Raw genomic sequence first — 23,250 nt, forward strand, 5'->3', positions numbered from 1 at the left:
ATATATAATTGTCTTTTTTCAATATAGTAATATATAGGGGTAGGGGGTCTTTCCTGAGTCATACAGAGATTTGTCCTTCGATTTTATATAAAAGGGAGGATGGACATTTATATATTGCCTCGATGTAGCAAAATATATCAGAAAAAGAAAGAGAGCATTACCTGATTGAGATTCTTGATGGGCATGAGTATCCCTTTATTGTTGCATCAGTTACATTGTTTAAATTTACTGACTCGGATACACATAATAAAAATTACTGTTTTCATTGAACTGTTTATTGAAATAATTTTATTTTTACGTTATTATCATTATCTTATGAATCACATGTCAATAAAAAATAAAATAAATCTTAAATATATAAATATCAGTATTCTACCACTTGTCAAATATACTTTTAGGCTGGAGTGATTTAAAATCAAATGTTAGATATTATTTTATTTAACAATTATTAATCATTGAGATTAAAGATTATCAGTTTGATATGACGTAAAATATCAAAATAACTATATTTTAAAAATTCATAAATCCATAATTTTGATATTTCATAAGAATTTATAAAATATTAACATTTTATTTCTTAAATAATTTATGATTAATTTAATCAATAAACAAATATAATAAATATTTTTAATTAGATGGAAAACCTTCGAATGGATTAAATATTTTTGAGTTGACTATAGAAGAATATTTGAAAGAGCAAAAACTTATTATATACAAAAAAAAGTATTTGTATTTTGGTAGGAAACAAGTTTTTTATGTATACAAGGTAAAAAATTATCCATAACCCATTTTGCAAATCATAACAGATTAATGAAAAAATATTTCTTACTTTGTTAGATGGATATTAAATCACACTTTGGAGTAGTGGTTTAATAATTTGTTGATAATTTAAGATAACCGTAGTAAGATTACCAAGCTTTTTATTAAATATAATGATTTAGTTACTAAATGCAAAACACTACAGATTTTGGAATGATCACACCATACCAAATCCTACCTTGAATTTGCATTTGCTTTCCCACCAATCACAGTATCCTGTGTTTTATTATTTTTTTTGGTAAATATTTTGTAAAAATATGGTTTATTCGATAATCAAGATATTCAAGTGTATGGTTTGATGCTGCTTTAAATTTGAGGATCAGATGAATTTAAAGAGATAGTAACGTGTTAAACCTTCATTTATTGTCCAACTGTAGTCATGGCTTGTTGTCAAAAGTGGGTGTTGTTTTTTATTTTTTTATTTTCTATGTTAATGTCGCACATTTTATATTTATAAGATGTAAGACAAATTTTGGATATATAAATAAAATTTTTTTATCATTTATTAGGCATATTTTTTTGATTGAAAACGTAAGCTTGTAATTTATAAATTTATTTAATTTTATTTTAGAATTTAAAATTACATAAAATTATGTTTAAGTTTCGGTTCATGATATTTTTTTTTTATTTTTTATTTATTTTTTCTCATGTTATAAGGGATAATTTCAATTCTTTTTAGGGTTTGAACCTAAAACATGTGGAAACCCGTTAGATTGAGACATCACACGTCGAGCTATAAAATTCATAATTTTCCATCTAAAATAAAATCATGTATTTTTTGTTTTTTTTTTAAATTAAGTTTTAATTATTTTAAAATATATTATTTAATTTTGCATCCCAATGAAATACAAATTATACGAAAGCCTAAGTTTTATTTCATTGTAGTAACTTTTATTTTCATTATTACTATATTTGCTTTTGCTAATCATAAAGCCATAATAATGTAGTAGATTTTAGGGATAGCAACCACACAAGAATATTTTGTCTACCCCAACTTTGACCCGACAATTTAATATCTTATCTTGAACCCCACTTATCCCCATCTTGGATTACCATTTTCAACATTTGTCATTGCCCCCCTCATCACAAAGCTTGATCACCAGCATCCTAATCCTAACTTGTCTATGATACATTTGTCTATCATTTTGTTCTAGTCTTTCACAAAACCATTTATCATTTTAAAATCAATTACATTTTAAGTACATTTTTATTTTAATAATCTCATGTTAATATTAAAAAATCATAGTAATCTATGATACATGTATATATATAACTAGTTAAAAAATAGAGGATGTAGACATTTTATTTTGTTTTGAATTTTCTTTTAATTATTAACCTTTGTGATTTTTAATTTATTGTATTACTTTTAATTTAAAACTTTTTGTATTGTTCTATATGTTTGAACTTTTTTATATTTGAATTATCAAATTGGGCTTGTAGCTGAAGTGTCTAATTGGCTTAAGATGTGAAATGATTAATTGGATTTAAAGCTTGCTTTGTTAATTGGGCTTAGAGCTTAATGTGTTATAATTGGAACTTGAGACTTGATGGTCCAAATTGCAATAATTCCAAATTAAAAAAACACAAAAGTACAAAAAAGAAAAATAATACTAATTACAATAAAATAATATATATTAAAAAAAAAAGAAAAATAAGATTGGAGGAAGAGCAAATCTCTTCTTCCCCTGGTTGCGCCGCCTCTAACTCACCCTTGCCATGACCAAATCCAAAAACAGACAAAGCCATCAAACCTACACTTTTCTTCCTATCCAGTTTTTCCCTCAAATCATTATAACTAGCCTTTGTCACTAGTCTCGACCTTTCATGATTTAGTAATAAATGCATCTGCTTGAAATTCATGATCTTTGTGTACATGTCATAGCCCAAGTGGCCAACAACCAGCCAAAAAACTACCAGCCTAAACAAGCCAGTAGCCTAGGAAGACCAACATCCTAAATAAGCTAGCATCTTAGACAGGCCAGCAACCTAGGCTGTCGACCGGTTGTCCCAACAAACAAGACCCAAACCCTCTTCACACCAAGGGATAGAATTGTCCACTAACCTTATAAAAGAATCTTGATTATTTTGAACTCTTTTATTTGTTGATTTGTTTTAAATTTAAATGTAAACAAGGCAAACATTCAAATTTAAATGATTTAGATAGGGTGTGTCACGACTCGGTACTCCCATCAAGTCCGTGATAACTGTAGTGATGTGTCGATTGATATTTATTACTTAAAATGTCAATCGAAATCTCGTAAGATTTTCGCATCAGTTTTACTTCTCCCCAATGAGCAACAGTTATTAAATACCATATTTTAAAAAAATATAGACTAATTTCAAATTAGAAACAATCAATAAGTAATTTCTACTATACATGAGTATTTTGATCATTTAACCCAAAATTTTTGAACTCTAGTAAAATTATGATATACGAGTAATAAGCATCCATTTCATATCTAAAAATAAGTTTCGTTGTCTAATTCATCAATTTAAAGTGAAATTATAGCTATTCAAATTAAATAAAAATATTAAATAAAATATTTTATTTTCTTATAAAACAATATTTATAGAACTCTGTGTAAATAATATTTATAACGTAAAAGTAAAATAAATTCATACATACAGTGGTACACGCAGCCAGGTATACAAAATATTCTACAGTGACATGTGGGCCCCCAAAATAGCCAAGATAAACACGACTGTAAACTTGTGATTTCTAAGGGTGCGAATCCAACAGCAAACCCTCGACAAAATCGACAGTCTACTGGCTGCCCTGCGCCTGAAATGGTTGAAAGAAGGGGTGAGCTTTTATAAACCCAGTGAGTAAGCAAAGTTCATCTACAACATCTAAAACCGAGTAAATGGAGACAATTAAAACATCTCTTCATAATATGATTCATAACATTAAAACTCATTTCAACCTTATAAAACAATTTACATTTCATCAAAAATAATCAGCAAGGCTTATGACTCTCTTAAAACTTGGCTCGTGCCAAACTTATACTCGGTGACACCTTGGCCTAGGGCATCCAACTGAGTCCGCCAAGGATGTTAAAACGACATATACCCACAAAATACGTTTTTACTTTTAATAACGTAGCCGTTCATTGGTGTTGGCTGAGTTTCACTCTCATGTGATGGTTCGGCATGAAGTGAACTCTAACGTTACCTTAGAAGATACCCTCCGCGCATCTCGTACTAAGGTAAAATATAACGGGATTTACCATGCCCCTCTCATAGGCTGGTCCACGGAAACCCGCCCACTGCAGTAAGCTAAACAAATAACCCACCAATCCAATAAAATTTTCGACAGCATGACATGGCTAATATAATACTACCTGTCTGTCAAGGCAAAGCAAAACAGTTCATATATTCCACATAAACACAAATCCAGCCATGCTTGCCATCACATTGTCATAAGCCATCAATTCAAACCATATGTCAAAACATATATATAACACAAGTATACAGTCTCCACTTACTCAATTTCCAAAACCAATATTCAATTTCAAAACAAGTTATAAATCTCATTTCGTTTAATCAACACTTCAATTATAAAACATAATAGTTTACAATTTAAATTCATTTTTCTTTAAAACATAAAAACGAGTATAAACAACTTTAGATAGTTAAGATGATCGTTTGATTATTCACAATAGTGGGAGTTTGGAGTGGTAGAAGTACTCCTATTCTCAATCCTCGGATACGATATCTTTACCCTTATCAGAAGGCTCACCACCTATACATAATACGCGACACGAAATTCAACATATTGGTGCCAAACTGTTATAAAACTATTTCAGACTCTATATGAATGCATGACATTGAATGAGAATTGTCCGAATAATCACTTAAAGACGGTTTTCTATGTGGGTTCAATTATGATCGAATTGAACTTATATTCGACCTAACTCGAACTATATACTGTTGAATTAACCAAAACATCCGATTCAACTTCAAATATATTCATTACACTTCCAATATTCCAAATACACCAAAGTACCTCAATAAGCTTGGCTGTAACTTAATTCATTGTAACCGAAATTCATTCTGATTCTGGACTAACTTGCTAATCAGTGTCAACACAATCCAATAAATTCATTTATATCATTAAGAATCAATTCCAAGTCCATTTACTATGATTTTCTCATTATTGTTCAAATCGTTTACTAAAGAAACCATACGTCTCCATAACCGTTTTCAATATCCGGCACCACAATTCATCAAATATGAGTTAAATAACATGAGATATAGCAAGATCTATCATCAATATGTCCTTTAGTAAATTCGGCTAAGGAGGATTGTTGAAGAGTATGTGATTTTCTTGCTTGTTTTTCATGCCAAACATCATCAAACAACTAAAAACACTAAGATATCATGAAATCTAGCCAAATTCATCACCAAAACGTTTTTCTCTAGATTTGGCCAGCAAAGGTTCCCTCTTGAAAACTTGAATTTCAGCCATGGAAAATAAAAAAGAATGCATGGGAAAGGTAGATCACAAGCGAAGATTAAAAAAATTTACCTTTCCTTGCTTGATTCCTTGAAATCCAACAATTTCTCTTGAATTTTTTCCTTTTTAGGGTTTGTTCTTCTCTTTTTCTCTTTGTTCCCTTGCTTGGCCGGCCATAAGAGTGAATGTGAGGGTTTTTAGTGAGTTTATATAGGAAATTAAAATAATATTAAAGCTTGACACTTGTCACCATGTGATTGGTCTATGGTTAACTTAACCATTAAGTATTCTCTTACTACCATATATAATACTATAATTATCCAAAATATAAAATGATAATTGGTGAAATTCATGGGCTTGACAAGTGTCATGGTGGTGTAAAATTTCAATTACGTCCTCATGGACACTTGAAATGATCGTTTTACCCTTATACTCAGAAAATGTCGAAATTGAAAATTTTCACTCCATAATTTCAAATTATGCTCCAAATAGTCAAACTTGGTCAAAAATTTCATCCAACATTCCAATTTTGTCCTCGAGTGGAAAAATGACCATTTTACCCTTACGTTAAGAAAATTCTTGAATTAACTCCAAAAAAATTCTCGAACTCCGAATCACCATTTTAAAACATTCTAAGGTTCGATAACTCTCAAATACATCCTAAAATCTCTATTTGAACTAGTTCGAGGCTTAATCGACTTAATTGTACCACTAGGTACGATACCAACTTTTAACGATTTTTCGAGGCATCCAAGCATGCAGACATGCTATCAAGCACATGAATGACATGGCAAGTATATAGTAGAGCTAGGCTTGACAGGGTGAATATTCAAATTTAAATGATTATTCATTTATATAAATTTGAATTATAGATAAGTTAGATAAGAGGGCTAACCCTACTTATAAATACCTTTTACCTTCGCATGTAAAACACATAAGTTTGGGAATAAAATCTCATTTACTTCATATTTTCCTATTTTATGTCCTTTACCTATTATGTTGCTTTAAGAGCCTTGAGTTCTTGATTGGTTTTGGTTAGACTTACTTAGGCTTGTTTTGACAAGAAAAGCTTGAGGCCACGTGGAGTGTGCTAAAGTTACTCAACTCGTGATAATTTGTATTGAAGCAAGTTGATTGGCATAAGAGATGAAAGAGACTCGAGGTGTAGCCAAGCGAGGCAAGTCAAGCTCAAAGGACATGTTGTCTGTTTTAAACAATCAAGTGTCCAAGGTGGAGCTGTTTAACTTTCTTGGCCTTTGTTGCATATTAAGCCGTTTAACTTTTTTTCTAAGTTTATGTTGACAGGGAAACTTGAGAAAGGCTTGAACTCATCTTGCATTGCTCTCATTCCAAAAGTGCCTAATCCAACCGCTCTATAGAAGTATAAGGCAATTAGTCTTATAAATTTCTTGTACAAGATCATTGCCAAGCTACTAACTAACCAGTTCAAGTGAGTCTTTCACATAGTAATTAGTCACACGTAGAATGCCTTTGTCAGCGGATGTCAAATCATGGATGGAATTGTGTTTGCAAATGAAATCATCATAACATGCGCAAGAAGGCACATAATGAAGGTAGTATAGTTCTTAAACTTGATTTAAAGAAAGCTTTTGATTATGTGGATTGAGATTTTCTCATCATGTTGATAGAGTTTATAGACTTTGGCTCTAAATGGTGACAACGGATTTACAAGTGCATCTGAACAACTTGAGTATCAATTCTGGTCAATGGCTCAACCACTTCCAAATTTTCTATTTACGGTGGGCTTAGGCACAGAGATCCCTTGTCACTTTTCCTTTGTGGTTGTGGAGGCATTTCACCTACTCCTCATTCATGCTGAGCAGTTTTAATACTTTTGGGGTATCAATTTTACCTCATCAGACTTGGTAATCTCTCACCTCCAATTTGCTGATGACACAATCATTTTTATAGAACCAAGTCCAAATGATACACTCAATATCATATGGTTGTTGTGTTACTTTAAGATTTTCTCCGAACTTACAATCAACTTTGGAAAATCATGTGTATATCCAGTGGGCAACGACACTACTCTGGGTGGTGATATTGTTGACATCATTCGTTGTAAGACGATTCTCTACCTTTCACTAACTTGGGCATTCCTTTTGGTGCTCATATGAGGAACCTTTATATGTTGGATCTGATGATAAACAAGTTTAAGAATCATCTCGCATTTTGTCAAATGAAATACTTATCCTTCGGTGGAAGGTTAATAGTTATTAATTTAGTTCTAAGTTCACTTATTCTTTACTACTTCTCAATCTTTCAGGAACCAAAAGGAGTTCTTACGAGATTGGAATAACTAAGGAGATCCATTCTATAAAAAGGAGGACTTGAAAAGAGGAAGATTTTTTAGGTAAAATGGGACAAATTTGCAAGCTAAAAAAATATGGTGGACTTGACATTACTAGTCTTTACCACAAGAACACTACATTTCTATGCAAATAGTGGTGGAGATATGGAGTGGAGACAAATGCTTTATGGAGACGTCTCATCCTTGACAAGTATGGCATAGGAAAATTAGATTAGTTTCCCATAACTTGCAACCAAAGGCAAATGTTGACACTATGGAGGAACATTGTCAATATTCCCTCAATTGAGGGAGTTCATGGGCTCATTGGTTTTGATTCATGCAAGTCGATTATTGGGAATGGATCTAGCATCTTTTTTTGGCAAGACAATTGGCTTCACATGCAAGCTTTTCTAAAAATATATATCTTTGCCTATTTACTCCAGCTTTGGACAAGGATGCTAAAGTAGCAGAGTTATAGAATAGAAGTGAATAGGCTCCCTTTTCAAAGATCCCTTTGCTCTTGGGAACTACACACTTGTCATAAGCTTTTAAATTCATTGGTCAACATTGTTCTTGTTCTAAGCAAATAGTACAAATTAATTTGGAAGCATGACCCAAGAAGGAGATCTAAGGTGAAGACACTCACATCCTTGCTTAAGGCTAGTCCCAATGATCATATAGTTTAGTTCTCATCCTTTTGGAAACTAGCCATTCCACCTTAGGTACAATGCTTCACTTGGTTAGTGATACTTGATTCTATCCGGACCAAGACATTTGTAAAAGCACAAAGGATTCATTTTGATGATGATCAGTTATTGTGTGATTAGTGCAATATCGGGCTTGAGACTTGCTCGCATATTCTCTTAACTAGTCATTTTTGTTGGCTAGCTTGGTCTATGGTAATTAAATGGTGGGGCATATCATGGTTGACTCATAATACAAGTGCTTCCCATATCCAATCTTGGAATGACTGCTTTCTTTGTGGAACACTTAAAAGGTGATGGATGATGGTTTATGGCCCAATAATTTGGCCAATGTGGTTGGCTAGAAGTGAATCTATTTTTAAAGGAAAATAGTATGGAGATCTTTTTTTTAGATTCGTGCCTGTGATGAAGTTGGGTGGTGGCAAAAGCTTTGGAATATTGGCTTGAGATGCACTCACGTCCATTTGAGATTTAACATATCATGACAACCCCCGAGTGCAAGTGAACTTAAATTTAATATCGATGGCTTTGTTAGGGACAAATCAAGACCTGCAGGCTGTGGGGGAGTTTTTAAAGACTCGAAAGGATATGTTGTTGGGATATTCTTTGGACCTTTTGGTATTAAAGACTCCAACTATGCTGAGGTCATGGCGATAAAAGCATGCTCTGCACTTATTCTCCACATCTCCACTCATGGGCACCAAAAAACTTAGGAGGGATTTGGTACTTGGAGAGTGGATCACTTTACAGGGATTTTAATTGGTGGGAAGGACTTTGCACCGTTTGATATATGAAATTGTTGGGAATGTAATTTTACATGGGTATTAGATTACAACCGTGGGAGTAAAGGTGATTCCCTCTTGGATTGGAGGAAATGTTACTTTCCTTTGACTGAGGGAAAGTAAAGTGGACCAAAATGACAAAAAACCCCATGACTTGAACTCTTTAAGGAGGAGAGGGGGGTATTATTTGAATTTGGTAGCAAGGAGGAAGGAGAGTGAAAAAGACAAAAAAGAAGAAGAGCTCATCACCAGAGTGCAAGGAGGACGGAGAGAAAAAAAAGAAAGAAAAGAAAAGAAGAAGAGTCCATCACTAGAAAGCAACAAAGAAGGTGAGAAAAAAGAAGAAGACCTTATTGGAAGGACGATGGGTGCAAGACGAAATAAGAGAAAAAAAAATGGAAGAAAGAAGAAAGAAAGAAAGTGGTGGATTGTGTGGCAATTTAACTAATTCACTAATATTTTTATAAAATAATTTAAATTAATTAATTTAATTATTTAAAATTTAACTAGTTTGCAAAAAATAAATATTTAATAATTTTACATATTTTAATATTTAAATAATTAGTATTCAAATATTATGTTATTTTTTCCATGTTATTATTTATTATTTTAAGAAATAAAGTTGAAAAAATTAAAAAATTATATTAAAAAAAATGTAGGTTATTCAACTTTATATTTTCATACATAAGGATAATTTTATAAATTTATCTTACATTCCAAGTAAAGTGCTTCTAAATCAAACACTACAATACAATCACATTCTTTACAATCATTGTTTTCTCATGTTATACCAAACGCTACAAAATTATCTTTCCAACTATCACATACTCAGCAATTATATTATTAATAATCATATTCCCAGTAAAACACCAAACACAACCTTATTATTGAATTAGATTTGATAGTGGCTATTTCATAGATGCATAATGTTGAGAAAAGATCTTGGCATAAAATGGCAATCTCCAATTAAAAAAAAACGTGTTAATTCAATCGATTAGCTACATAGTATTTGTGCATACACTTGGAGAGGGTAATTCCTTCGCTGATGCTCTTGCCAAGTTTGGTGTTGATAAACAAAAGTATGTTCTCAACTTGGTGGTGATTGCTGCTATATGATGCTGTTTTGTTTCTACTCTGTTTTTTTATTTTCATGTATCTTTGGCTTCCTTATATTTAAGTCAACTAGTATCAGCCATGTGTAGTGGAATATGATTATATCTCCCGGGCAGGTTGTCCACAAGCCAATTGTCTTGGCTATGCACTAAACTATGGGTGGCAATGGCCCCACCGTTTATTTTACCAGCAATATATAAAATTCATTCTTTGATTGAGAAAAAAACAATACTTTCACTCTTTTAAGTTTTAATTAAAATTTTACACGGATTTATTAATTTACAAAATTATTATTATATAATATTTTTTGAAAGGTGCTCCCTAGCTCCCCAAGAGATGCTCCCCAACTCCCTAAGGAAGGGGAGCATCGACTAGTGCTCTCTTATTTTTTAAAAAATAAATAAAAAATTATATAATAGTAATTTTTAAAATTAATAAAGAGTAAAATTATCTTTTCAATATTATCACATCATCAAACTAACAGAAACACTAATTATTGACTAACAATTAGATCTATGTGTTTATCCAAAAATATTTTTTTGAGACGAAATATCTATTTTAAAAACTAATAGACCATTTGGAGTTTTGATTAAAACTTTTGGAGTGGAGGTATTTAACCCATTCTCCACTTAAATTTTTAGGAGCACCAAATCTCACTAACATAACATCAATAAAATCTATTAGAAATTCTATTTTTGAAGTACATTAAAATTTTATTTTAAATTCAAAACATTTAAATAGTTAAAGAGGTGATTTGTAATTAAAAAAAATAAAAAATAGCTATTTTGTGCGGTTGGCAACTGCAAGAGCACCCGAAGAGGTAATTTTGCAGTTACTTAGAAAATGCAATGAAAGAGCATTTAACTAGCCAAACCAACGTGCATAAGCTGAATAAATACAGAAGCACAGATAAACAGAGACAAAAGAAAAAGAAAAACAGAAACTTTTAGGGGCCCGAATTCACTACCAATGTTGGCTCTCCTGGCTTTCGTTTGTCAAAGACTACAAACTAAACAAGATAAGTAGCTAACCAATAGTCAAGCTAAAGTCATTTATGAGTTAGTATTTATAGTTCAAAAATGGAGTCATGTCATAACTCATGCTAGCATGCACCTTGGAATAGGATAATCCCAATATATGTAGAGCCATGTGATCACGGCATATGATAAAGTCCTAAATTATGTCAGCTACGAAAAAGGGTTGTGCCATACGTTGCTATACCCTAAATTGAGTCTGTTTTAAAAGAGATATATACCATAGGTACGACGTTAATAATTTCGTCATCAGATTAGCCTGTGTTAGAGTCGTGTCAAAAGCTGGGCAAAATTAATAAACCTATGTTAGGATCATGTCATGTCTTAGGTTAAGACATTAGAATTATGTCATATCATTTAATTAGAATCTTATACTAGCCAGTTAAAGAGAGACAACTTGCCGGTAACAATCTTGGACATTTAAATTTGAAGAAGATTTTCTAGTTAAACCTTGGACAATGGCCTTTCATTTGTATTAAAAAAAGAAAAGCTTTTGTGAATTGATTACTCCACCAACTCGATATATATCTCTTCGAGTCAAATCATGATATGTTAACATGTTTTTAAAAAGGTTAAATATTTATTATGTGTTATATGTGATAATTAAACGGTAAATATTTATTTTATTAAGTATCATGATGTTTAACTCAACTAATACTTGATGTATGATCATTACACTCAAATAAAAAAGTTAAAATCTCTCCTTTTTAAGTAAAAAAAGTATTTATTTCAATATATAAACTCATAAATGATTGTTGTACTATAAATAGTTAATTTTTTTTAAAACATGCTTATGTGGCATGAGATATATACACTTTTTTTGCACTTCTTCTGTATAAAATAAAAGAAAGAAAGAAAGAAAAGAGAAGAAAAGATGCATATTTTTTGTTGCTCCTTTCATTTAAGTTGTTTTCCAATATTAATCTTAATTCATGGTTTAATTTCAGTTTTCTTGATATTTTTCTATGTGAATTGTTTTCAATATGGGAATGTTCTTGATATTCTTTTATCATAAATGTTATTTTTACTAGATTTTTTTAATTGTATATCTTTTTTCATGTCATGGATTTCACATCAGTAAGAGATGAAATGGGTCTTAAGTATATAAATATAGGTTTTTCACTACCTATCAAACATTTCTTTTGAGTTAGGAACGAGTGCCCCTGATTTATAAATTTTCTTAAACTCTATTTTTAAAGTTTAAAGTCGTACGAGGTTATATTTAAATTTCGAATTTAAGGTTGTACGAGATTGGGTTTAAATTTCGATCCATAACATTTGATATCAAAGTAAACCCAGATCTTCACTGATGTGGACCCCCATGAGAGACGTAATGGTCGAGATAGATCCGAACTAGTGTAAAAGTCTCTCTTTTTTACGGATAAAGAGTCAGTGCAACGAAGACGTTGCACAATTGCAAGTATGTCTTTTGGATTAAAAATGTGGACCGTGATTTATAAGTTTATTTAAACTTTATTTTTAGAATTTAATATTGTATGAAATTAGACTTAAATTTTGACTCGTGACATCTCACGTCCACCCAAAAAAAATATAAAGAACCAAAAGCTCAAATTTAAAGTAAAACAAAAGGAAATTATATAAGAAAAGGTGAAAAAAGAGTATTTAACATTTACATAGACAACCTAATTCATTTTAACACCCAAAAGAAAAGGTTTATCGAAGGGAGAAGAAAAATCAAAATGAAAAATAAAAATTTGAACTAGAAATCTAATAATTAATAAGATTATTATCCAATACATTGACAATGGAGTTTTTCAACGCCACAAACAATTTTAAAAAATTGAACACGTGTCTATTTATCATGTACTTTAAAAAATAATTACTATTTTATAATATAAATACATGACAATTGTATAAATCCAATTACGAAGTTAAAAAGCTTCCTTACATTCTTAATTGATAAGCTGAATCATGGGTAAGAGAGAGAACAAAATGATTTCACAAAGCACAAAGAGGAAATTGTGGGAAATGACCTTCGTAGTAAGGTGACTTCAAAAATGACCGTCTTTATAATTTTAATTATTTTTAGCCAATTTTTGACAGGACTTGACAAGAATACCCGTTAATCCAATTAATCCAAATGAAGGCCCATCTGAGTTTCTTTCTTTCTGCTCTCCTGCCATTCAACTTAAAATTCTAAAATTAAATCTCGATTTAGATTTAGCTATCCCTCCGTCCAGCTCTCCAATGCCATCGAGGTCTATATCAGCAACCAACTTTCTCACGATCCCAAAGTGCAGAGATGACATCAAGGTATTTGTTATGGGTTCTTGTGTTTATTTAGGGTTATTCATAGAACGAAAAAGTTGATGGGTAAATTATATGAGTTTGGAAACTTAAATCTGACTGGGGGTAGCGAAATCAATCAATTTATAGGCGATGCGTGAATATTTGTTAGGCATTGAGTCACTGGATATTAGGGTGTGTGATTGGATATTAGGAATCGTAACTTGTTTATTTGGCATTAGGTGCCTGAATATTTGTTGAGCATTACGTGAGTTCTTTATAGGCATTACGTGACTGAATATATGTTGAGCGTTGCGTGACAGTTAATACGTGACTGAATATTACCTGATTGAATATTTATTGAGCATTGCGTGAGTTCTTTATAGGCATTACATCACTGAATATTTGTTAGCGTTGTGTGATAGGCGTTATGTGAATTAATATTACGTGACTGAATAATTGTTGAGTATTGCGTGACCTATTTGTAGGCATTGCGTGACTTTGGCTACCTAATGCTGAAGGTGATTCTCTACTGATTATCTTCAATAACCTAATAAGCTCTAATGTAATTCTTGAAGTTTATATATAATTTTAGACTTGTATAGTAGCAATAGTATTAGATTTTGGTTGGTCGACCATGATGCCTAAATTAAATAAAAAATAAGAAGAGAAAAGAGGTAACATTAAAATCCTTGTTGATTAGTGAAAAAAGAGAAAACCTTGAAGCTGCTTTTTATTAAGAATTTCTTGAAAAATGATGTTTGGCCTGACTTTTGCTTTTAAGAGGTAGATAAGATGAAAGGGCAGGCCGAACAGGTACTTAATAACCAATTCAGCCTCCCTTCATTGCACTGATATGGTTGTAGAAAACGAAGAGTCAACTTTCATGCCTATAAATAAAGGGAACCATTAACTATTTGAATCAAATTCAATTATCTTAATCAATCTCAGATAATTGAAAAATGACCTCCAGAGATCTAAGAGTCGAGAAGGGGAAAGAGGCAGCCTTCAAAGAGGAAGAGGTGCCTTTGAGTGTGAGGGACCAGTTGCACATATTCCAGCAGGAGATTTAAGTCCTCATCGACAACCTGATGTAAAGGACTTTTGACCTGGAGGCTGCCATCCTAAGCAACAAAAAGATTCTCGTCGAGATAGAGTTCAAAGTAGATAAACTTATGAAGAAATGAACTACGGTTCATTTTTTTTGTATCATCTCCTTGTATTTCAGGGAGGTCTTTTTAATAAAATTTGAATAAAATTTATAGCAATTTTTATTTTCATTGAGCACATATTTCGTTGAGTTTTTTTCTTTATTTAAGTTATATTATGCTGAATAACTTTGTGAGTGGATGTTAAGCATTGAGTGACCTATTATTAGGTATTGAGAGAGTGGGTTATATACGGTGCATGAATTATGCTATGCATATCTTTTGTTGAGACATTGCGTGAGTGGTTTGTATGTATATGGAATAGAGTACCTATGGTGATGTGTTGTTATGTATTGCGTGATGTTGGGTCAGTACGTGACTGTTTAAGTTGGCGTAACGTGAGTGGATATTAGGCATCAATTGACTTATTATTAGGTATTGCAAGACTGGTGGTGCATGACTAGTACAATTCACCTCTTGTTTAGAGGCTTATTATTCATTGGGTGACTTATTCTTAGGTGTTGTGAGCTTGACGGTGCGTGACTGACTTGTGCAATTCATGTGTTGCTTTGAGGCTATTGTTCAGTAGTTTTTTAGGCAGTGCGTGACTGGTTTTCATATATTGCGTTACCTGTTGTAGCTAGAGTGGTGGCACGTGCTTGTGCAATTCATGTGTTGTTTTGAGGCTTTTGTTTAGTAGTTTTTTGGCTTGCATGATTGGTTTTTATATATTGCGTTACTTGTTGTAGCGTGAGTGGTGGCGCGTGACTTGTGCAATCCATGTGTTGTTTAGAGGCTTTTGTTCAGTAGTTTTTAGCGTTGTGTGACCAATTTTATATATTACGTGACTTGTTGTTATGTATTGTGAGAGTGGTTGCACGTGACTTGTGCAATTCATTTGTTATTTAGAGGCTTTGTTCAATGGTTTTTTAGGATTACGTTACTGATTTTTATATATTACGTGACCTGTTGTTATATATTGCGAGAACGGTGACGTGTGACTTGTGTAATTCGCCTCTTGTTTAGGAACGTTTGTTCACTAGTTATTAGGCATTGCATTAATGTGTATTAGACATTACGACACTTAATTTCTGTTAAATTTCTACGACCGGCCAAATGTGACTTAGGTATTGCATAAGTGGTTTCTATGCATTGAGGGGCTATTTTTGATAAATTGACTAATCATGACACTTATTTTCTGTTAAATTTCAACGGCCTGCCAAATGTGAAGCTTATGATTACATACGGTGGTCATTGGGTCGATGACACTTATAAGGGTGGTGAGACATGAGTGAGGGGTGTTAGGAGTGATTTGTCATTTTTTAGACTAGTGAAGCTGGTTGAAAAGGTTGTTGGGGTCAACTCACATAATGAAATTGAGCTACATGCATCGCTTAGCCATGCCACAGGGGTTTCGCTCGCAGTTATCAGGGATGATGAAGATGTAGCGAGTATTTTGCGAGATGAGAGGGCAGTTGTTGTGTTTGTGATAGTTAAGGTAGGAAATGCAAACAATATTCCACATGAGCATGGTATCCAACATAGTAATCAACAAGAACAAAATGTTAATTATTCTGACATACCACACCATGCATTTTTTAACATACAACCATGGCAATCACATTTGATGAATCTTCATGAGTTTCAGCAGCCTGGTGCACACATGAGGTGTCTGCAAATGATGTCTGCACAATTTTGATTAGAATGTGCATCAAACGAAATACTCGGTACTTTGCAACAAACACAACTGTCGCTTGAAAATGCATTGGGTCCATTGTCATTGGCAAACGACACTGTGATGGTTGTGAGTGATGACGATGCATCTGATCAGATTGAAGATGATGTTGAAGAGGACGACATGGCAGATCGAAACCATGAGTTGCATTATGATTGTGAAGATGATTACATTGACAGACATGAAGACCGTTCAGAGGACAACAGGGTTGAGCAAACTGACATCCCTGATTGCAATCATGCAGATGGCGGTAGAGGTCATACCACAACTGTTGTGTTAGAAGAGGTTGAGTTAGACGACCATTGCAGAACCGTTGAATTAAAAGATGTTGAGGGTGACCCTATTTAAGAGAACGCCATCGCACTTGAGAACTACATTCATTCGCCTAATGACAGTGATGAAGAGAGGGTAAATACAAGGGTATCTCGTCAATGGATTATTCCCGAGCTAGATATGATATCCTTCCAAACAGTTGAGAGGAGGAATCCAGATAAATGGACGACCACTTATATCGTGAAAAAGTGTTTCTATCGAAGGCTGAATTGAAACGAGCTTTGAGCATGTTGGCACTAAAAGAGCATTTTGAGTTTAGAGTTAAAAAGTCATGTCACGCTCGTTATGAGGTTGGTTGTAAAGATAAGGCATGCAAGTTTACTTTGCGTGCAACGAAGTTGCTTGAGGGAGAATATTGGCAAGTTCGAATGTTGCATAAGGTACACACGTGTACTGTTGATGGTTTGCAATGTAGGTACCGAGCTATGAGCGTAAGGGTAATTGGTGAGCTTATCTTCAGCAGGGTGCAAGGAAATTGTGTAACCCCATTGAGACCAAAGGAAATAATAGAAGAGATGAATCGCAAGTGGGGATTGCAATGCCTATATGGTAAAGCTTGGCAAGCGAAGGAGTACACGGAGAGTTTTGTGTTCGGTCTGCCGGAAAAGTCATTCCAACTTCTCCCCTCTTATTTCCATATGTTGGAACTTGAAAATCCTGGTATTGTGACATGTGTCACTACTGATGGGGAACAACGATTCAAATATTGTTTCTGGGCGTTCGGGTCATGTATTTGAGGGTTTAGTGTTGTAATACGGCCTGTAGTCGCTATCGATGCCACACATCTGAAAGACAGATTCAAGAGTATTCTGTTTGTGGCGATATGCAAAAATGCGAATAAGCATATATATCCACTTGCATTTGGCATTGGCCACGTCGAAGATGAAGAGTCTTGGTCGTGGTTTCTTAAGCGTCGTGCGATTGGTTGTCTTGAAAATGCAATGTTCATTTCTGATCAGCATCTTGGCATTAAGAATGCAGTTGAGAAAGTGTACAAGGATGCTCGTCACAGTCTATGCAATTACCACTTAGGGAAAAACGTTAAAAACAGGTTCAAGCGCGAAGATGTTGCAGCGATTTTCACAATGGCCGCCAACTGCTATAAGATCGTCGATTTTGACAGATATATGAATCAACTGAAACAGCTTTGCAAACCTGCTTATGACAGCCTTATGAGATTAGGCCCTGAGAGATGGGCACGTGCACGGTCACCAGTAAGGCGATACAAGCTAATGACATCCAACACTGCGAAGTGTATTAACTCCTACTTGAGGCATGCAAGAAAAATGTCAATAACGGTTTGATCGAGTGCATCAAATGCATGTTTCAATTTTGGTTCGATGATCGGCACAATGAGGCATTGAATTTGACCACGCCCCTCAGCACTTGGGTTACTGATTTGTTGAATAGACGGTTCAATGAAGCATGTCACTTTTTTGTACAAGCGATCGATCGAGTGGAGTTTCAAGTTATAGGCGAGAGTAAGGACAGAGTCACGAACCTCTCCACCAAGGAGTGTTCATGCGGTGAGTTCTAGTCCGATCTACTCCCCTGCACGCATGCCATGGCGACAATAAGGTATGAGCAATCATGTTTTGTTATATTGTGCATGGTGAATTGAATTTTTATATTGTTCGCCATTTGTGATTTCATTGCCTTGGTAGTAAGTGCAAACGTGCAGCCTTTGAATTCTGCTCGGACTATTACAAGACTCGGTCTTGGGCAGAGGGATATGCGGTTCTCATTTGCCCGGTTGGGCATACCAATGAGTGGGATATCCCTGATGATGTGCAACAAATTGTCCTTTTGCCACCAAGTTGGTGAGGTCAAGCAAGAAAACCTAGGAGGAAAAGGATTCCATCAGTTGGGAAAGGCAGCGGATGACGTAGATGTTCATAATGCAAAAGCTATGGTCATAATAGACAAAATTATTGGACTTCGTTTGCATCTCTACTGACAAACGAGGAAACATCATCTGCTCAGCTGACGGCTCGACGACCTTAACACAAGGCATGTGCAATTTGCAGACAACTCTGGCACAGTCGAAACCGCTGTCCAATGTGGACTACAAACTCTGATAATGTTATCGGTGTCGTAAGTGAAGATAGCGACCCTTCAAACGTCAGTTGTTAGGGATTGTTTCGAAGTTGCCATTGATATTTGCATTGAATAATACTATTTCAACTTGAGTTGGAAAGAGTTTGAATGAAAAGTAAGATACACAAGATGTCCATTTTTGTGAGAAAGACCTTATGCTAGTTATGGAGGTTTGAAAAAGTGTACCAAAGCATGAGAATTGAAGTTACTTTGAGAAAGTTATGGATGTTTCAAGGGATGGCTTCCATGCAATATGGAAAACGTTTATTGAGGAAGAAAGATGGGAAAAAAAATAAGAAGAAGCTACTGAAAGTAAGGAAAAAGTGCTGGAAAAAATTAGATAATTTTTCTATAGTTGACTACAACTCCCATTATTTATGAAAATGCCATTACATAGTTGGATCATCAAATTCCAATTACAGTACTTAGTCCATTTGTTGGATCATCAAATTCATTGTACTCTTTAATAATTTGAATTTCATTGTAAACCATTGAATAAAGCACAAAATATTTCATTCAATAATATTTGCGTGATTGATTAGGCATTCTACTTCATATTTTTGCCCAGAAAATGATGTTCTGCTCATACTAATAGTTGTTCTTGAGATGATGCAACTTCCATCTACAAGTATAAAACATAATATAGAAACGACATAATAACAAATATATAGTATACAATAGTTAATTAAAAATTAAAGAAGAAACATAACTTATCTAATTAAGAACAAATACAAATATGTCTCAATCAACGTAAATTTGAGTTATTACAAATAAAGCATACAATTTGTCATACGAAATAAAAAATTAAGTTTCATTTCTAAAAGCTATCAAATCATTTCACATTTCTTGTACCAAGTTATTTCTCCAAGAAGTCCATGCATTTGATGTCTTAATGCAGTGGATCGTATTTGCATTTTCCATCGCTTTTGATTCCACATACTCTTCATCCATTTCATTCTTAAGTGAATCATGTGTCATTTCTCTCCTAATGTGATTATGTAATAATGCACAAGCAAAGATAATTTTACATTTTGTTTTCACTGGGTACCAAGACTTCTCTCTAAGTATTGCCCATCTCATCTTAAGGAATCCAAAACATCTCTCAATAACTGTCTTAACACCAGAGTGTTTGTAATTAAACAGTTCTTCTTTTGAATGAGGAGTGCGATTTTGTCTCCATTCATTCAACTGATAACGCTGACCTCTATATGGAGCTAAAAATCCCTCTCTATTTGTATACCTAGCATCACATTAGAGAAAACCTATGATAAAAAATTTATTTTTAGTACATCACTCTAAACAATGTTGAGCTAAAATAGTTAATAATTTAATGTATATTTTCCTCATACCTTTTGGGACTTTCAATCCATTTCTTCTATATATAGCATCTCGAAGAACCCTAGAGTCTGAAGCAGAACCCTCCCATCCAGGTAAGATATATATGAATTGCATATCTTGTGAACATACCTCTAACACATTTGTAGCAATTTTATTCTTCCTTGTTATGTATCTAAGCTTATCAATTTCCAGAGCATTGACTTTAATGTAAGTTCCATCTAAAGCACCTAAACAATTCTACTGTTTCCAATAGAATAATGACAAAAATTATCCTTTAGTTACATTTTTAATAGGTTTTTATACTCAAGCTATAAATGATTAAGAAATTTTAGTTTACCTTAAACCATTTCTATCTGAAGTCAATTGAATTCTCGGGGTACAGGCTCTGGCTTCTTTAGCAGTATTGATTGCAATCTTAAAACAGAATTCAAAACTATACCAAAATGCCTTCTCACTGTCTCACCACTTCTAACAAATTCTCTCTTTATGATCCTATTCTTTGCATGATGAGAAATTATGTACAGAAAGATAGCCACAATTTCCTCAACATTCATGTTTTTTGTTGGTGTAAGCCTACCAATGCATTGAAGCATATTACATAGTTTATAAAATACAACTCTATCCATTTTAATATTTTCAATACATGTTAAATCAGAATCAAACACCATTCTCCTAAACTTAAATTGCCTAATAATATGTCTCTTATAGGTACTAGTTTTGGATCTTTTACGCTTTCTTATATACATTAAAATTTGATAACATCCTTAAACCAAAGTATTAGCTAAAAGAATCATGTTGAACAACTCAATGGCTAAGACAATAGCAGACATGATCGTTGCAGTTTGCTCTTGAGAAAACCCTTCCATTGTGTGAACTACCAATATAACAAAATAATTAAAATCATGAAATATAAACATTATATAAAAACAACATATAGTAAGCACAAAGTTAACTTATCATGTCCACCTTACGAATATTCAATTTAAAAACAGCATATACAAGCATCCATTTTTGATATGCAGGGAATATGTTGAAAAATTTTAATGTAAGTTCAATTGATAGTAGAAACCTATTTAATGGTAGCAATCAATGGCGCATTTAAGTTCAATAAATGGGAGGTCAAATCTTAAAAAAAAAGCCATGAAAAGAGTATAAATTCAAATTTAGGGTTAAAATGAGGTTTTTTGAGGTCAAAACGGTAGCAGACCGCCTTCGGCTGTCTGTTAACGCATAGATCTAGAAAAGTTACATGGATTCAAAAAAATCACGCAATGCATTAACAAAAATTAGTCACGCAATGCCGAAAATAAGTCACGCAATGCCTTAACAATAACTAGTCACGCAATGACTTATCAAAAACTAGTCACGCAATATCCAAAGTAAGTCTCCCAATGTCCAAGGTAAGTCACGCAATGCCTCATGTTGAAGATTAGCCCAGAAATCCAACCTTGCTTGCTAATCAAGGGCCAAATTGTTTCAGTGGTAAAACCTAAAATATAAATATGAAGAAAACCCAAATTAATAGAAAAAAGTCAGATTAAAGAATACAAGAAGGAGATAAAAAAAAAAAAGAAGAAAGAAAAAGAAGAATGGGAGATTTCAACCTACAATTTCAGATGATGAAGAAGTAGAGCTAGAAGAAGGAGGAGCGACTTTAGCAAAATGGAGAAGAAGCAACAGACCCTCAGCCCCAAAAACGATGTTTTGTTTCGAATTGTGAGTAATTTTTTTAAAAGGTGATGGGTAAAAATGTCCTTAAAGACATGAAAGATTGCAATGTAATGTGATTGCATTGGTTTTGGAATGCAATAACATTACATCCATTGGCTGCAATGTAATGACATCACATCTCTTATACCAAACGCACCTTTAATGTCGACTGTTATAATAAAAAAATAAAAAGGGCATACGATAGCTTCCAATTGTTTCTTTCATATTCCAATCTTCTCAATATCTATCGATAGCTGCAGTTTCATATTCCAACCGTTCCAAACTTAGTTTAAGGGTGAAGGGAAGTTAAGCCACCAAAGCTGAACCGTCCTGCATTGTCTTAAGCAATGGCCGCATCTTCGAGCAGACCCAATGTCCATGACAATGGCGACCAAAGTATGAGTGATGATGAATACTCTCGCCTACAATCAAGGAAGAAATGGAATTGTCCATGGTAATTGGCTTACCCTTATTCAAAAAAAATGACACAAATTAAGTGAGTCACGCGATGCAAGATCAACTTGTGACGTAATCCCATATCATCTACTCATGCGATTCAATAAGAATTCGCACCGCCACTCCATTTATACTACAGGAGCGACTTCATATCAACTAGTAACGTAATTCCATAATACCCAGTCACGAGATTTCATTTTCTACTCACGCGATTTTAGAATAAACACTCACGCCATTCTACAAAAAAGTCATGTCACGCGTTTTCATATTAACTAGTAACGCCACTCCATATTTACTACTAACTGGAGTTAATATCTAATAGCCACGCGATTCTAAATCTTAACGGTTCACGCGATCCATATTTAATACTAACGGGAGTCAATATCTAATACTCACGCGATTCTCAATCTTAACAGTTCACGCGATCCATATTTACTAATCACACGATTAGTGGATTAGAATTTAGTACTCACGCGATCAAGTGGATTAGTAACGCGATTCCATATTGACAACTGACATGATTTAGAATTTAGTACTCGCGTGACTCTATAACAAATACTCTCGCGAATCAATATCAACTGGTGATGAGATTCCATCCACACCATTCATGCCATTCAATAGCAACTTCTTACAACCCTATGTCACGCAATGCAATTCAACATGTCTTATAGGTTATAAAGTAAAGAAGTAAAGGGGGGGTTAAAATATGTAAACGATTGATGTTTGGCCTGACTTTTGCTTTTAAGAGGTAGATAAGATTAAAGGGCATGTCGAACAGGTACTTAATAACCAATTCAGCCCTCCTTCATTGCACTAATATGGCTGTAGAAAATGAAGAGTCATCATCATGCTTATAAATAAAGGGAACCATTAACCATTTGAATCAAATTCAATTATCTTAATCAATCTTAGATAATTGAAAAAATGACCTCTAGAGATCCAAGAGTAGAGAAGGGGAAACAGGCAG

The 23,250-nt window shown here is 33.6% G+C and overlaps 1 protein-coding gene across 1 annotated transcript; it reads left to right on the forward strand.

Moving 5' to 3' along the window:
* On the forward strand, positions 16,844 to 18,639 carry LOC108661289. Its single transcript, XM_018117273.1, has 3 exons — positions 16,844 to 17,342; positions 17,448 to 17,980; positions 18,364 to 18,639. The coding sequence occupies exons 1-3, from the start codon at positions 16,844 to 16,846 to the stop codon at positions 18,637 to 18,639; spliced, it is 1,308 nt and encodes a 435-aa protein (XP_017972762.1).

The sequence above is a fragment of the Theobroma cacao genome, chromosome 1 (assembly GCF_000208745.1).
Source record: "Theobroma cacao cultivar B97-61/B2 chromosome 1, Criollo_cocoa_genome_V2, whole genome shotgun sequence".
In the NCBI taxonomy this organism is placed as follows: domain Eukaryota; kingdom Viridiplantae; phylum Streptophyta; class Magnoliopsida; order Malvales; family Malvaceae; genus Theobroma; species Theobroma cacao.

Bases quoted from the DNA above. Each gene is read 5' to 3' on its own strand.
- LOC108661289 (XM_018117273.1), top strand. From the start codon at position 16,844: ATGGACGACCACTTATATCGTGAAAAAGTGTTTCTATCGAAGGCTGAA. The intron at 17,343-17,447 runs GTATTGTGACAT...TACGGCCTGTAG, and splicing joins GTTGGAACTTGAAAATCCTG to TCGCTATCGATGCCACACAT. The intron at 17,981-18,363 runs GTTTGATCGAGT...GCAAACGTGCAG, and splicing joins CAAGAAAAATGTCAATAACG to CCTTTGAATTCTGCTCGGAC.